Source organism: Aquila chrysaetos, chromosome 5 (genome assembly GCF_900496995.4).
Source record: "Aquila chrysaetos chrysaetos chromosome 5, bAquChr1.4, whole genome shotgun sequence".
Classification (NCBI taxonomy): Eukaryota; Metazoa; Chordata; class Aves; order Accipitriformes; family Accipitridae; genus Aquila; species Aquila chrysaetos.
This window is the reverse complement of record NC_044008.1, coordinates 45,595,050-45,613,247: the sequence shown is the minus strand read 5'-3', so window position 1 is coordinate 45,613,247 and position 18,198 is coordinate 45,595,050. Positions and strand designations below refer to the sequence as shown.

General features: G+C 37.6%; 1 protein-coding gene across 1 annotated transcript in view; it reads right to left on the bottom strand.

Annotated features, from left to right (window-relative positions):
* Positions 1-18,198, bottom strand: part of ADAM10 (ADAM metallopeptidase domain 10) — a 55,569-nt gene that overhangs the window by 13,134 nt on the left and 24,237 nt on the right. The window contains 6 exon segments of the mRNA XM_030013641.2: positions 123-306; positions 944-1,036; positions 3,583-3,732; positions 5,166-5,269; positions 12,724-12,882; positions 14,866-14,984. Coding sequence (XP_029869501.1) covers positions 123-306; positions 944-1,036; positions 3,583-3,732; positions 5,166-5,269; positions 12,724-12,882; positions 14,866-14,984 — 809 coding nt within the window.

Here is an 18,198-nt window from a genome sequence, read left to right as displayed (position 1 = left end):
CTGGTTAAGACATTTTTGTCTATTTGCTGTCAATTTAAATGACATGGTTTCTACCTTTCTTCTTTGTACCTACCTACAATACTCTATCTCATAGTGCTGAAGGTTTATAAGGATATAATTACCTGAAGGGGCTCCAACCCAAGCCAGACCAAGAACTCCATCATCAAAATCACGGTCTGTAAACACATAGGCCAAGCAATAATCATCATGATTCTGTTCTGAGTTCAGTTCAAGAAACTTTTCCACGCCAATATTAGGAAATCTGAAGGGATTGGAAGAGTCCTTCTCATCTACAGTTGTGTTAATCTAAAAGTAAATTGAAACAAACTATAAGACATGATTCATTTTCACTTAACTTGTAAATACCTGCCAAGAGGTTTACTGTTGTCAATACCTTGTTATGTTAAATAGTTAAAGATGTTGCTAAAGATTTATAGGCCTTGACAAATTACCACCCCAATATTTGGAAAACTAAGTTCTACATTAAAGAAAGAATTGCATTTGTGTAGTAAAACCCCACTCTCTTATTTCTTTCTTCTTCCTTTCCATCAGCACCCAAAAGCTTATATTTATCCTCTTAAATCATCACTTTTAGAAAGAACTTTCAACCTGGATAGTCATAATCTATTTAATATCTATTTATTTATATAGTATTAAAGTTCTTGGAGAGCAATACAGTCTATTCACCGCACAGTCAACAATGCTGAAACATAAGTTGATTCCTATAAAAGTTGACTACAGCTTAACAACAGAAGTGGGAGGCTTTTGACAATAAACACTAAAACCAAACCGAATAAATGGGTTAGGGAACTGTTTTACAGACACACTTGTGTTACAAAATTACTAACAATAAATGGTTACAAGTGAACAGCAACAGGACTTTTGAAAAATACAGCTTCCAAGCAGTATCAGCGAAGCTAAAACTATTTCCAATACAACTTACTCTTATTCGTTTCACCATGAAGCTGATGTTACGGATTCCTGAGAAATCTGTTGACTGGTAAATTGTGTCAATCGCTTTAACGTGGCTGGATATCTGTCAAAACCAAAAGTATCTACAATTCAAAGATCTACGCACTACGCAATAGCTGATCTTAAGTAGCTACAACTGCAAGGCCTATACTTTTACATATAAGATATAATGCCATATGAACTCTAACGGGCCTTTTTAATAAAAAGCTGATGGCAAATAATGGAAATAAATCACTACATAACCTAGAAACTGCATTGCCACCATGCCAGATAACAGCGAAGTATTTTGCCATTTGCTTTTTTTTTTTATACATAATGCTATCAACTATTCAGATACTTGTTTGTGATACGCATTCAATTCATTGCTACAATAAGAGAGCCCTGTAGTTAAAATTGTATTCAAAGCACTGTATTTCTTTTTTTGAGAAAAATTTTACTTGTTACAGCATTATTCTTTCATTTCTGGTAGAACACAAATATGAAAAAATTGATCATTTACCTTTTCCAAGAGCACATAGAAAAGCTAACGCATTGAAAACCTGATTTTGAAGGTGACTTCAGAGCTTAGGAAAATGTTACTCAAGTTGAATTGCATATGTACAGTGTGATGATGTATTGGGTTTGTGTGGCAAGGTTTTGGTAGTGGGGGTGTTACAGGGGTGGCTTCTGTGAGAAGCTGCTGGAAGCTTCCCCTGTGTCCCATGGAGCCAATGCCAGCTGGCTCCAAGACGGACCTGCTGCTGGCCAAGGCTGAGCCCATCAGTGACAGTGGTAGTGCCTCTGGGATAACAGATTTAAGAAGGGGAAAAAAAAGTTGTGGCAGGCACAGAAACGGCAGCTGGAGAGAGGAGTGAGAACATGTAAGAGAAACAGCCCTGCAGACACCAAGGTCAGTGAAGAAGGAGGGGGAGGAGATGCTCCCGGCGCCGGAGCAGAGATTCCCCTGCAGCCCGTGGGGAAGACCATGGTGAGGCAGGCTGTCCCCCTGCAGCCCAGGGAGGTCCACAGTGGAGCAGATCTCCACCTGCAGCCCGGGGAGGACCCCACGCCGGAGCAGACGAGTGCCCGATGGAGGCTGTGACCCCGTGGGAACCCTGCGCTGGAGCAGGTTTTCTGGCAGGACCTGCGGATCTGTGGAGAGAGGAGCCCACGGAGCAGGTTTGCTGGCAGGACTTGTGACCCTGCGGGGGACCCACGCTGGAGAAGTCTGTGCCTGAAGGACTGCAGCCTGTGGAACAGACCCACACTAGAGCCATTCATGAAGAACTGCAGCCCGTGGGAAGGACCCACGTTGGAGAAGTTTGTGGAGGACTGTCTCCCGTGGGAGGGACCCCACGCTGGAGCAGGGGAAGAGTGTGAGGAGTCCTGCCCCTGAGGAGGATGAAGCAGCAGAGATGACATGTGATGAACTGACCGTAACCCCCATTCCCCGTCCCCCTGTGCTGCTGGGGTGATTTGGTAGAGAATTTGGGAGTGAAGCTGTGCCCAGGAAGAAGGGAGGGGTGGGGGGAAGGTGTTTTAAGATTTGGTTTTATTTCTCATTACCCTACTCTAACTTATTTTATTGCCAATCAAACCAATTTTCCTCAGGTCAAGTCTGTTTTGCCCATGACGGTAATTGGTGAGTGATCTCTCCCTGTCCTTATCTTAACCCATAAGCCTTCTGTTATATTTTCTCTCCCCTGTCCAGTTGAAGCAGGGGAGTGATAGAGCGGCTGCGGGGTGCTTAGTTGCTGGCTGGGCTTAAACCATGACAGATGAATAAATAGTAAAAGTCAGATTTGCAAGCAGCAGTGAAACTTGAGACTTCAAGACAAGCATGTTAACATGCTAGTTATATTTTTAGCAAATGATCAGCAAAAAAAACCCCAAACCTTTTTCCAGTTAATAGTATATTGACAAATGAAAAGCATCTACCTTTAGTTGCCACTGCTTTTTTTAACCTTCTACTACATCAGACACTTACAGGAACAGATCTCAGTGCCATCAGCACACAGTGTTTTGAACTAAAATTTCAAATGAAAGGCGATGTAAGTGTTAACACAGAGGCTTGCCAGGCTGTCAAACAGAATGGAACTCTTCACAGAATCACAGAATGGTTTGGGTTGGAAGGGACTGTGAAGATCATCTAGTTCCAACCCCCCTGCCATGGGCAGGGACACCTTCCACTAGACCAGGTTGCTCAAAGCCCCATCCAACCTGGCCTTGAACGCCTCCAGGGATGGGGCATCCACAGCCTCTCTGGGCAACCTGTTCCAGTGTCTCACCACCCTCACAGTGAAGAATTTCCTCCTCTTCAGGAAGTATTATTTTTCTGAGTAAGAATTGAAGAAGTCAGACTGCAAGTCTTGCTCAGAGGTGTTAAACAAACCACAGCTACCATTATTAACTAAAGGGAAGCACAAGTGCCCAGGACTTTTGTCACAGATAGATAGCATCTTTTTAGTGAAATAAGAAAAGCTGTTTTCAATAATGTCAAGATCACTGTTACAAATGAAATAAGACATTCTACAGTAAATAAGCAATAACATACACAATTAAAATTACATGAAATTTATCAGAAATACACAAGTAAAAGCAGATTATTTAAAACAAAGGGATTGGAAATACCTGTGCAATTACAGCCTCCCTTGTTCCATAATGCTTGTAGAACAGATGATCAGTCTGAATATACAGCTGACATGTATTTTTTTCAGCCTGAGTGGCACGCTTTTTTCTTAGAAGCTGTGGACCCTTGTTCTTAGGCTCTTCAAAAGGCTTCTACATATACATAGGAAATAAATGTATTAACTCTGTAGAACTACATGCTGCACTAGATTACCTAAAAAGAGTGATGTATTTTTCTAAACATACTCCACTAATATAAACAGATTTTCATTCTTTTTCTTTAACCCACAAAGTTTCATGAATCTTGAATTAAACTAAGTATGTTATAGCCAGTTTTCAAGTATCTCATCTATTTTTAATATCTCAGTCAAAACTTTCTGTGCATTTCACTTCACATTATAAAAGGCAGTCAAGGTGAAATAGATTTTTTCATTCACGGGATCTTTAGAATTTTTCTTTTTCATAATCCTTTTCTAAGATGAACAGTTTGTAGATAAGAAAAAACCAGCCCTATGGGACTTAAATGCACCCTCCTTAACACAGGTTATTTCACATTGTAATTACCTTACTCAGCTACCTCAGCAAACAGAAATACTCAGGCACTTCAGCATGGAACAAATGGTACACTAAACATGAAGTCAAAATAACATTCATTAGTCAGAGCAGTATCTGCTAACACATTTGGCTTATATGTATTCAGTGGTTGATGGCCCATTGTCTCCATGAAGTTTTGCTAGTAAATATTTGGGAAAGCATGTTATTGTTACCAAGGCTGAATTGTGTAATACTGTTGATAATTTCTGGAGTCACAATGTAAATAAACTTTAAGTTGCTGATGCTATTTAACAAGCCATATTGTGTAGTTTTGTTGGCATATACTTAACTGACACCACAAAATGATGCAAAAACTTCAAACAGCTCAGAACATAGCTAACACCAAGAGAAGCTCAATAATTTACTAATGGAAAGTGTTGGAAAAAAATCCAGTTTCATGAGAAGTGGTGCAAACCTGAAGGCAAAAACACCTGCAGGACTCTAAACAGATACACAAGTCCCTTCCATAGACCACTTACCTCCTATTACAGGCAATCTGTAGCATGCTGTAACCCCTTCAATCTTTCAATATTGCTAGTAAGACCCTCCCACTCGTATCACTTCATTTACCACTGAAGGCACTCAGATACTACAAGTGTGTTACATTAATAACTTGAAAATCTAAACATTATTACTCTTTAAGGACCAATATATTACTTAGAGATCAAGGGATCTTGAAACTCTTCTCAACTTCAATTAAGTATATTCCACATCTCAAGCTTGATTTCTGCATCCATCTAAAATTCCAATCGTTGAAAAATTTGAGATCATGTGGGATTCGTTAAGACTATGAGCTAGCATATCTATACTGTAGAAGCAATAATAAAAAGAATTTAGAAAAATTGTGTTAATAAGAAACCTCTAGCAATAATTTAAGTACCTCACAATGCTGAGGGATGATGACTGACCAAAAGTAGGAGAGACAACACACAAGGAATAGGAAGTTATTACACTAATTTCTAATCAAAATAATCCATGAGCCTGTGTTGTACCTCTGTTGTTGGTTCTTCTATACCAGTCATCTGGTACTTCTGCATTCTTTCAAATACTGAGTGATCTGCACAACCTCCTTGTGGTCCATATTTATGTGGATATTCTAAAAAGAGGAAGGCCAGGTTGAGTTTTCAAATTCCAAGTACAAGTGCAAAGTATGGCTGTATCACTACAACCTACTCAGTTTGTGTCCAATATTGCTCATGGGGTTTGAGGGAAGCATTCTAAGATTCAAGATTTAGGCAGATGTCTTTTTCATTAAATATTTGTAAGATACATTCTTAGTTTTACAAACAGAACAAAACTGACAACTGCTTCTTAACATTGTTTTCTAATAGACAGCAAAAGAAAATACGATGAGCAACATCTAAAATAAGAACAAGAGCTATTATTTACACATCTGTACTGATTAGCTTGAACTAACATAGCCTTAAAAAAAAGAATGAACTCACAGTGGAAAATTATTAGAGACCAAGTATACTGAAGACTGCTTGGATAAGAGACAGGTTTTTTTTATTCTACTTGATAAACTAAAACTAAGAAACCTTGCTAACATTCTTAGAGGACTGTATTACTTTATTCATCTTCCATGGAATTTTTGAAAGATTTTATATTATGCAACTTAACTACCAATACATAAAGAACCAAAACTCTAATGAACCTTGGTTTCAAACTCAACTCTACAATTCTAGAATTATGAGTTTGTTAACAATTTTATTGACAAGATGAAATGCATTATTTTCATTCTGGAAAGTAAACAACACAATTAAGGATAAGATATCAGTGTGTGTATATGTCTATGCGAGCGTGTAGGCTTAAAACTTACAGAATTACAGATTACAAGATTTACAGATATATTTAAAACTTACAAAGTAAAACAAGACTGAAAAGAAACATTTTCATCACCTCCTCACTATAGCTGACTGAATTTTAAAAACAAAACTGTAGTACTATCCAGGTACACATCAGTTAAACATGCTGGAGATCCAAACTAGCTCAGTGAGAATATCATACAATTGGCTGCTTACCAAAGGTAATTCTTTCAATACTTGTCAATGCAGATCTCATTACACATGTGAATGTACTTCAGACACATATGGTTAGGTTTTGACTGTTAGTACCTATTGGAGATTTGTAAGCAACCTGTACTTGCAGAAGCTTCCTCTGGAGATGAGAAGTACTGAAGGGAAGAGGTCTTGCCCTTTCAGTTTCTCTGCAGATAGGATCCCATTATGAACTGCTGCCCCAGTAAGAGATAATGGAGTACAGATTGTGGGAACCACGTATGTAAATACTCAAGGAACCAGTTTCTGTAGGGCAAACCACAGTTTTACTATGATCTCAACAGGGTGCAGGTTTTGTCAGAAATGTGTAAACTTTACCAAGGTTTGTTGTTTTTAGAAAGTTGTTGGTGGGTTGGTTTTTTATTTTTGTTTCTTCGGTGGTTTGTTTTTTTTGTTTGTTTTCTTTGGTTTTTTTTTAAGAAAGCATGAAGATCCAGAATCACCAAGTAAATGGAACAGAGACACAGAAGTAGATTTATACAGGCTAAGACCTGGCACCGAGGACCTGATGTCCACATTATATGCATTTCAGGGGATTTTACCCCAGGACTAGCTCTAGTCTGGTTCTGTGGAGTCAAAGCCTCTTAGCAGTTGGAGCACAGTAGATGCACTCTGGTACAGTTTCATATGACAGTTGCCTTTAATTATCTTTGATCCTCATACCTGTTTCCTGCAGTCATACTGTAGGATACTTCTAAACTATTTCAATATACAAGCCCAACTTGCTTCAGATTTTCTCCCTATATCATTAAGTTCTAAACTTTGTATTTCAATTATTAAAAGCTGGGGGCAAATTAAGTAGGGAACAGGAATATTAAAGAAACAACAAAAAAATCATTTCTTTGGCATACAGCTAAAGTTGAGTTCTGAAAAAAACAAACCATTTAATATGAGTTTATGCTCCAAAATACCCAAAGACCAGATTCAGTGGACCCACCAATAAGCTTAAAAGGACTATCAAGAAATAAAAGCAGTCTTTATGACAGATATTTACAAGTATTTCAAGAGGCCATGTTTAACACTGTCTTTTTTAAAACTAGTTAATGACAAATGCTGCTAATTTAAACATAGTTAACATCACTTTTTTCAAATTGGGTCCTTTTCCTGGTACAAAGTATTTTACTGCAATTGTAAACCTTGCTTAGTGGGAAAGAACCAGATTTAATAAACACGCTTCTTGGCAAAGAAAGTTTCAGCCTAAGAGTAATTGAAAGATTACAGTTGGGGTGTAAACAGTTATTCATTATCTCACTAGCAAATTAATTTTATCTACTGTAAAGGTATCCAGGTACAGTATTGTATTTCAAAACTCATTTCCAGTCCGAATGTTACGAGACACTGCTCCAACATACAAAAACATAACTTCTTCTTTGGTCAACTTTATGCCTACTGTTTTGACTACTGTTTGCCAGTAGGATTATTAGCAAAATCTTGATATTGTGTGGGAGGTAATTTGCTTGGATTCCAATAAGGCTGGTTGTTTAAATTAAAAAGAAAAAAAAACACCGAACTTTTGAGAAGTAACTACAATGAATGTGCAGTACTTAGGTTTTTGAAAAAATCCTAGACTTCCGAAAGAACTGGTATTTTCACTATTTTACAGAAATGTTAATGAATTACTGTTATTAGAACCTTGTAAGTTTATTTAATGATTTTCTGCATATCAGTTTCCCACTTTTAAATTTCAAACACCACACAAATACCATTTTTGAACTGCTGTCCCATCACTTTCCTCCCAGTAGTCCCAGCACAGTGCCAGAAGAATGGAGAGAAAAAAAGGAAAAAAAAATGCTCTTACTGTAAGCCCCCTCATCCAATTTGATCAGCAATGTAGTGGAACACTGGCTTTGCTACAACCAGTATGAAACAAAAAGCATTGCTCGCTCACTGTTGAGGTCATCTGTACTTTTTGCGATCCTGTTTACTATCACTGTGATCCTTCCCTTCTCCATCTCCACCACCTTTTTTTTCCTCCCACCATAGTATTAAAAAAAAATTCTACTGTATTTAATCTAACTAAAGTTCTCATTACCCAGTACCTGATTTCACACCACCGACCACTTATCTCTGCAACGAAAGCACATTACACAAGGGGGACACTAATGGACAATACCGCCTCACCATCAGCACACTTCATCTACATAAAACCATTGTCACTTTAAAGCAACTTCTGCATGTGGTAACTGCAGGAATCCACAGAAATTAACTGGAAACATGACTGCACAGCATATTTTGCACCAGCACAAAATGTCATTTTTCTTTTCCCGTATTGTCCAGTTTCCTATTTTCCACTTTCAACTTTTGTACATCCTGACAGAATGCTAAAAATAGTAAACAATAATACTGTAATATAATAATGAACCTACCCCCCCCAAATCTTGTCATTTCATACTTTCTGACAACGATATCTTTTTCTAACTAGATGGCAGATCATTATTAATGATATATGCAACTACATATGCTCAAAATAAGAATTTTTACCCTTTTAAAAAATGCACTACCTACCACAAAGATTCCTGATCACATGAGTTTTTTTTTCTTCCACTTGTCAGTAAATAGTATGATCTTTTAAGCATTTAGGTTAACTATTTAATGGATAGTGGATTTAGTCATCTGGGGCAAGGATGTGACATCAAACTTCCATTAAAAATGATGAAAATGCAGTTCTTCAACAGCTGTAGAGATTTGCCCAATACCAGCAAAAGCAATAGTGTCAGAACAAATGTCAAATGTAAGCAGATAAAAAAAAAAAAATCCTTATTAGATTTCATTCTAAGCAGTCTGTCACACTGTGCTCCCATGACAACTGCCAAGTAGACCTTCATTATTAAATCGACAACCACAATATGAAAAAAAAAAAGAAACAGAGTTCTCACTAATAATACATAGTTTGCAATATCAGTTCTTTCAGCAGATAGGGCTTTGCAAAATTTCAAAATACTTTACTTTCTCAGTTGTATAGCTCTTCCAAGACCATAAAGACAATTAAATGACCACATTTGTTCTCCTGAAGGTCTGAACAGGATTTTCCTGTCTGCTGTTGATCTGAGGAAATACTGATTTTGTATTTTACAGTGTGAACTCAGGGATACATTTGAGGCATATATGATTTAAATAAAGTAAATATAGTTCCAATGAAACCCTAATCCTTAAAGTTTCCGAAATATTTTAATGAAAATAGCAATTTGCATCTTTATAGCACTAAGTTATAAAACAGTTTGATCAAGAGTAGTTTAGAAACTAAAATCATTCAACTTGTGTTTCGAGTCATGAATAGAAGGCTGCCTTCCACTGGTCACCACATCCACTGTAACAGACAAAAGCTGCCTTATAAATTTGACAATATAATCCCCATTTACAAAAAAACCTTTTGTTTAACTACTGAATAAGAACTCATTGAGATGCTAATCATACGTTGCATTGTGATTTCTGAAAGGCACCAAAAAGCATATTGTTTCAAAAGGCTGAAACATGGGTGACCAAAAAACATCCCAAATTAAGGCAAAGTTGACTTCTCCCAGTCTCTCCCGAGTTAGAAATGTGAGTATTTTTTGTTGCTTTTGTCCTGTGTAAGATACTAGTGGTTTGACTCTATTTCACAGGATTTAGCTTTAGATTAGAACAATAACAACAGATTTGCATGCTTGTTTGTATTTTCAAAGTTACTGTAAAGCTTAGCTTTTTTTAGTTGTTGTTGGGGTTTTTGGGGAGCTGCAGTTCAATGCAAAAATAGCTCTCATGAAAGGCAAAAAAATTTTAGCCTCAAAAGCACTATTCAAAAAGTGACAGAAGCAGTTGTATACTTCAGATATTTCAGACCACAGAAATCCTAAAGGCATCTAGGATACCAATGACAAAAGTTAAACTATACAATCAGAATGCGTGCACATCAGACTCTGCATTGACAGCAACCAACAGGAGTGGCACATTTTCAAATAGCGCTGCTTAGACTTAGCTCCAGGGTGAGCTATTTTCAACCATGCTGAGCAAGCAGCAATGTTCACTCACTTGGTGATTTGGAAGCCATATTGTACTGTTGCTTTAATGTGGCACTCTCGAATAGATTTAGACAATCCCCTCTGATAATCTGATTTTGTTCCTAACTGATGGTTTTGATGCACTAGATTGAAGAGGAAAAACAGTGTAAACCAACATACCATCACCTCAATAATTAAAAAAATACATATCCTGCTCCCATTCACTTTAGTAAGACATTAATATGAACCAATTTCATCATTAGCTTTTTCCAGCTCTCAAGTGATCCATTTACTCCTCCAACAGAGATAATTTCTACAAAACAGCAACACTAACTTTCATAAAATCGTTTTAGCTGCTTCTTTAAGGTGCGGCTTTATTTCTGTCATTAGTTGATAACAGCAAAGAGAGTATTTTTAGTCACCCACTATTTACAGCATAAGGAACTGGGACACAAATATTCTTGCTTGTCTCGCCCCTTGGAAACTGGGCAAATCACTTTACTGCGTTATGTCCTTTTACTCCCCCCCCCCCCTTTTCTACAACAGGGTTAATAAAACCTTTTGTAAAGCAGACAGACCTATTTACAGAAAGTGCTATGTGAGTGGTAGTCCAGTATTCCCACTATCAAGCAGTGTATTGAACTGTTTGGCAAGACCTATAAAGCATACCAAAGAATTTAGAAGTATGTGCAAATTATTCACAGAAATGTTATAAAAGACGTATCTTATGGTTTCACACCACACTTTTGTAATTTTTTTATTACTTTTCTCCACTGCTCTTCTGTTAAAGCAGCAAACTCTGTAATACTCCAACAGGAGCTAGCAAGGCAAACTGCCTTCTCAGACTTTCACCTGCAATGCTCTGTAGAGCTGAAAATTAAATGCATGCTGCAACTTCTCTTTGAGAATCAAAAGCAGTATATGGAATGCTATCCTATAAAGTTACTTTATTCTCAAATATGTGTCTTGTAAGCACCAGGAAGATACATATTTAGTCAGTCTGAAAGCAAGTGTAGCTCACAATGTACATAAAATTCAATAACTGCATTCATTGAGAAGCTCTTTAAAATTATGCAACTTCTATTTGATTTTGGGTTAGTAATCATATTTACAAAATGGGGTAACAGGAAGGACAAACATATCTGCTAGCTCACAGCCATTTTAACATACGCAGACAGCACACATACTGCCACTGAATGTAAAAACATAGCTGTATTCCAGAAGTTTTATTCAATTAGAAAAAAAACCCGAAAATTTGCTGAATTTTTAGCAGAGAAAGACCATTCCTCTTCACCGCATGCATGCAAAAGAAGTAACCAGAGAGAATATTATACAATAAACCTGTTTTTCACTGGCTTACAGCACAGAGAAAATGATAAAGCCAAATCACAACCAGAGATTTTCCTCATCTATCTTCCTATTTTTGACATTTCTTTTCACAATATAGTCTCATTATGACATACTTCGAAAATGATTTATACACACATCATCATGAGAGTGGTTCAAGTAATTTCTAGTGATCTAACCCAAGGCTTGTCATCCAATTCCAAATGAGATTTTGAACTCAAGTCTTCTAGGATTTGCACAATGTCCTGATGGGGCAAGTTTTTGAATGAAGTTATAGTTTAAATTGATTTTTAAGCAAGATTGAAGTCCTACATAAAGTTAGCTTGCAACACACAACTTGCTAGCTTCAATAACCAAAAGATAATCTTAAAGTGACTCTCTGCCGACATCTACTTGGAAGGATTGAAACTTGGAATCACAACTTTATTGCAGCATTTTTTGGTTCAGCATAAAGTTACCTAAGCATCAAATAAAACTGATTTTTATTGCAGCTGAAGACTGATTGTACATAAAAAGGCAGGTAGAGTGCAAGAGAACTCTGATGCATCAGTTCTGAAGATGTAAAAGTATTCCATGGTACTTTCTCATTCTTCTAGGCATTTACAACTAAAGCTAGACTTCTGGGGCTATACTCTTCAAATTCAAGTAGTATTCTCTGTACACTTCTATCAGTTACTGTGCAAAATGGGACATACTGGGTGCCACCACATCTTCTAAAGAGCTCTCTGAAGGCATCTGTGACCCACGCATGCAGAAGCAGCTTTCATTTCCCACAAGTACCACCTTCACTAGATGTAGGCAAACGCTTAGTGACTTGAACTTTAATTATCCTTTATTTTCCAGATCACATGGAAGAACAATGAGTATAGAGCATTTTAAGAAAGCATTTTTCAAAAGAAACATGTATCCATTGAATAGAAAATAGACAGCTTATACACTTAAACCTGACTGCTAAGGATTTCTTAAAATGGCAGAGTAAGGAAGACTCACTTTGCTTTGCCATAAATCTCTTTCACACCATAACTGTATATGAATCATTTCAGGACAGCATGATTCACAGTGTCATACACAAGCAGAAGTCTCATTTGATGCTTACAAATAGCTTACCGTTTTTGACATTTAATAAAAAAAAATTTATTTCATCTGTATCACAAAATGGAAGTACTCACTGATATCATCTTCATGATAAATGACAGAGTGGAACGGTAGAGTTTTGTCCTTAATATATCTCTCTGCTGGCTCAATATAAAAGGTCCCACTGTGAGTTTGGATGAATCCTTCAAATTTTCCATCAATAACAGACCCATGGCTAAGACTTCCTTGCTCACCTGTTAAGGGAAAAAGTGCATTAGCTTTTTCATACCTTTCTAAAAGCTTTTAATTCTGTGCAAGCTTCAAGCATACACACTATCCAAGGCGTTAAGCACACAATGCTACAGGATGATAGTTGCATAATTATCCTGATTGTGTACCAGTTCCCAAACTGCTAAAAACCTATATGAATTATACAGTAATAAGATCCTGGATAACAGCAGTAAGAAATTCTTGCAGAAAGTTTGCGTCTGAATTTTTAAGACTAAGATTATTCAACAGTATCACATACAGTTATCCCAAAATCATAGTTATTAAGTTCAATAGCTTCCTAATCAGGTGCATGACATGTTTAAAAAGCATATAATGAAGAATTCAGCTCCGTATTTTAAAGCTGTCACAAATACAGCATGTAATCCTATATCCAAGTCCTGTACTTATACATCTGTTCATACAATTATAAAAAAAAAAAAAAAATCAGGAGTGTATACTGAGCTTTGAAAGCTTTCAAAGAAAGATCTCCCTATAGTCAAGACATCCATTTTTCTCTTTAAGCATAAGCCTCTTAAAACTGTAGCTAGGTTTAAATGCAGGATGGAGTGAATTTGTATTTGAAGCAGTCACAATCTGGAAAAGTACAACTATCAATGTTTAATCATTGACAGCTACAACATGCAGCATCCCCAACAAGCCTTTTCTATGAAAAGGATGAAGGATTACTAAAAGAACGTTCATATGCGCCTCCATTGCGGAGGGTTCAGAATCACACTATTGAATTATCAGAACTGTACTCATTCTTATAATTAACCACCACTAATTTCTAATTAACAATTATCAAGAATTTTATAAAGCTCATACACAGTACTGAAATTTGGGAAAAAGTATCTTGAAGATATGCGATACAACTCTTGATTGTACACTAAAAAGTAGAAATAGGCTTTGTATAACACATTTCAAGACATTCGTAAGTGATCCCAGATTTACTTCAGACTATATTTTATTAGAATGTGCATTAATAACCTGAACTTATTGGCCATGTACCTTTGGAAATTTCAGAATACTTGGAAGGAAGACTCTTGATCTGAATGGAAATCAAGAACGACAGCAAAACAGTTTATTTACTCAACTCTAACTTTGTTCATGATCTTCATGACAAGTACAAAGTTGGGTTGAATGAGAAAGATAATAAAGAGGATTAAAAGAAGATGTAGAGTAAGCCTAGTGTGTAGGTTCATGTCACTCCTCTCATCTCATCCCTCGGCAACAAGGAAAGAACCAAAAGGTCGTCTGAAATAATTTCACAAAATAAGGAAAAAAACCCAACCAAAGACACCACACACCTTAAAAGCCCTCTGACTTAAGTCAACCGGTAAATTGGTCTACCTAGATGCATATAATGTGCTAAGCATGTATACTTTTTGCAGTTTAAAACAGTCACTTCAAGTCTGTAGGACATTACTAACAGATCTTCAGGAAGCAGTTACAATTCCTTTCAGAACCAAACAGACTGTATAGAGAGGGACAGAGTAAATCTTAATCCATCTCTCCTTTTCATTAATTCCTTAATTCTCCTTCCTTTTTAATGAATTTTAACTTTTATATTTACTGAAATCCAGTATATTACCCTTAATGATGGTAGCTTTATAGTCCTTAAATTCCTTTAAACTAAGAACAGTACCTGATTTTTTTTAATGCAGACAGCTTTTTCCGTTTCTTTTTTTTTAAAAATGCATCAGACTTCTATGAAGATTATGTTCATAAACAGAGTTGAACTTCAAGTTCTATGGATATGAAAATTATTAGGTAAAATATTCATTTGTTAAGTGTGACTGTTATATGAGAATAAAAGCAGATGGAGTTTAAATGCATTTAGATGCATTATTAAAGTTTGATAATGAAGATAGCCTAGTCATACAGATGCGCATTTTCTGTATGTACTATTAAAAAAAATCCTGTTTAAAATGACTGCACTTCAATCCGTTTTAAAGTATTGTACTTACCATAAATGTGTCCAGTGTAAATATGGGAGGTATCATAATCAATTACTTGGTTTGATATTTCTACTTTAAAGTCATCACTAAAGAGAGATGTATCTCTCTTCATTCGAAGGTTGAAGTGTCTAAAGTGAATAAAACAAGAGAGTAAATTGGCTTTGAGCTTCAGTTACAAGACCACTAAGCAAAGTACTTCTAGCCAACATTTTTATGCAAACAGTTTCCAGACCCTGTAAAATTTACCTATAGAAGATGTTTATACTGTACAAGAATTAGACCATAGCTTAGAAGGATTTTCTTAAGCGAGATTATTTAGGTGCTTTTGATACAAGTGTCTAAGTTTACAATATTTAAGCTAGAAAAGAGTTAGAGTTAAATGTATAAATCTAAAATGCTTTGACTATACACTTGTTCCCATTCCTCCAGAAGACACAGATGTAGCTTAATGGGAAAAGCAACTATTTTACTTCACAGCACTGTGAAGCAGAAGAGATAAGAACAACTATCAGCTTATTTTACTTTCATTGCCAACATTTAAGTTATGTAAATGAAATGTAGGTGAGCTAATTATTTTTTGAGTTTCAGTTGAAACAGTAAGATGGGCAACAACATTTAATAAAAAAATAAACTGGTACAACTACGTAAACAACTCCACTCATTGAATGATCTTGTTCAAATTACAACACTACATTCTTTGATGCAAATCCTACTGCTAACCTTTACATGAAACATACTACATTTTCTTTGTACGAAAACAGAAGTTTGGTTCAGTGAAGTAACTGACGTGTTTTAAAATGCCTGACATTATATGAATTTATACCTGTGACAACCATTAGCTTGCTTCAGAGTTTCATTTGGTATTCTCTTACATTTTGTCTAAACACAATGTGCAAATACAGATCACTGAAGTCGTTGAAACTTCAGTCATTCCAATTTTACTCTTGATTTTCCTCCTATATTTTTCTCTTTCTGCACAATCACAAAATTGAAGGAATATTATACTTAGGCCACCAATTTGTTACAAAAAAGTAACTGGTAAGTTGGCTACATCTGTGTCAGAGTCTTCATCTAAAAAAACGTGACCAGTCTTTCACTATACACAGTACACTAATGATAGAGCTGACTTTCCATAATGAAAGCTAGTATCCATTAGTGCAAACAGCAAAATAACCAAAACAATTAAGTGCCACAGTGTAAAGCCAATTAAATCTGATTACTTTTTAGTACAGCTGAAGCACATACAAAATATATCTTCAGTCTTCACTTGCACATTAAATAATATGACACTACAGTTATAAGTATTTTGAAACTGTACATTAAGATGTAAAATTCAAGATCAAAGAAAAAAAGCCATGCCTACACTTAAAACATGGTAAGGGCTCTAGTGACTCACGTTGACTATTCTGTAACGCAAACAGTATTTCACAAGCAAACTATCTTTCTTTATTATTGTTGCCACAGTGTTAATAAAGCTTCAAAGCGAGTATTCTCCTCTGGTGATGCATTAAAGGTACCTACTACAAGGTGATGAAAATTCTGAGATGGGGCTGGTAGATTGGGAATGTCAAACTTCAGCAATTCCCTGTGACTTCTAGGCTTTGTGCCTATGTGGTGGGTTGAGCGTGCCCAGACACCAGGTGCCCACCAAAGCCGCTCTATCACTCCCCCCCCCTCAGCTGGACAGGGGAGAGAAAATATAACAAAGGGCTCATGGGTCGAGATAAGGACAGGGAGAGATCACTCACCAATTACCGTCATGGGCAAAACAGACTTGACCTGAGGAAAATTGGTTTGATTGGCAATAAAATAAGTTAGAGTAGGGTAATGAGAAATAAAACCAAATCTTAAAACACCTTCCCCCCACCCCTCCCTTCTTCCTGGGCACAGCTTCACTCCCAAATTCTCTACACCTACCCACCCCCAGCAGCACAGGGGGACAGGGAATGGGGGTTACGATCACTTCATCACATGTCTCCACCACTCCTTCCTCCTCAGGGGCAGGACTCCTCACACTCTTCCCCTGCTCCAGCGTGGGGTCCCTCCCACGGGAGACAGTCCTCCATGAACTTCTCCAACGTGGGTCCTTCCCACGGGCTGCAGTTCTTCACGAACTGCTCCAGCGTGGGTCCCCTCCACAGGGTACAGTCCTTCAGGAGCACACTGCTCCAGCGTGGGTCCCCCACGGGGTCACAAGTCCTGCCAGAAAACCTGCTCCGTGGGCTCCTCTCTCCATGGATCCGCAGGTCCTGCCAGGAACCTGCTCCAGCGCAGGGTTCCCACGGGGTCACAGCCTCCATCGGGCACCCACCTGCTCCGGCGTGGGGTCCTCCCCGGGCTGCAGGTGGAGATCTGCTCCACCGTGGACCTCCCTGGGCTGCAGGGGGACAGCCTGCCTCACCATGGTCTTCACCACGGGCTGCAGGGGAATCTCTGCTCCGGCACCGGGAGCATCTCCTCCCCCTCCTTCTTCACTGACCTTGGTGTCTGCAGGGCTGTTTCTCTTACATGTTCCCACTCCTCTCTCCGGCTGCCGTTTCTGTGCCTGCCACAACTTTTTTGTTCCCTTCTTAAATCTGTTATCCCAGAGGCACTACCACTGTCGCTGATGGGCTCAGCCTTGGCCAGCAGCAGGTACGTCTTGGAGCCAGCTGGCATTGGCTCCATGGGACACAGGGGAAGCTTCCAGCAGCTTCTCACAGAAGCCACCCCTGTAACACCCCCACTACCAAAACCTTGCCACACAAACCCAATACAGCCAAGCCAACCAGTGCTCATATTATAGTTTCAGTATGGATCTATTTTATGAGGGCAAATTCTCCTGTTAAAAAGGATGAAACAGTTCACTACAGATGTGCTTGAGTATTTGAGTCACCGAAGAACACACACCAGCTAGCAGTTAGTAGCTATCCACACCCAGAAAGGCACGTTTTACAATAGATAGCTAGTATTTATAATAACATGGAGAGACAAAAAATAGGATTTCTTCTTCTTTAAGTTAGTCTCTTTACTAGCTCTGTAAAACTGCCTTTTGGCAACACAGATGTTCATGAGGATGAGGAGGTAACATGAACAAGCAACTTGGAAAAATATCATAAAACAGAATGCTACAAGATGACACAATACATTTCTCTAGGGAAAAAAAAATACTTTAAGCCACCTTGTGTGGCTCTTCCGGGCAGAAGTCAGAAATGAACAGGCAGAAGAAAATTAAGACACTGATAAGAATTTGAAGAACTTCTTTCAAGTACTTCAAGAAGTTCTACTCACTTTGATTGTAATACACTGATCAAGGTGTTACAAGATTTGAACTCCATTTTAGTTTGAGTTTTCTCTGTGACT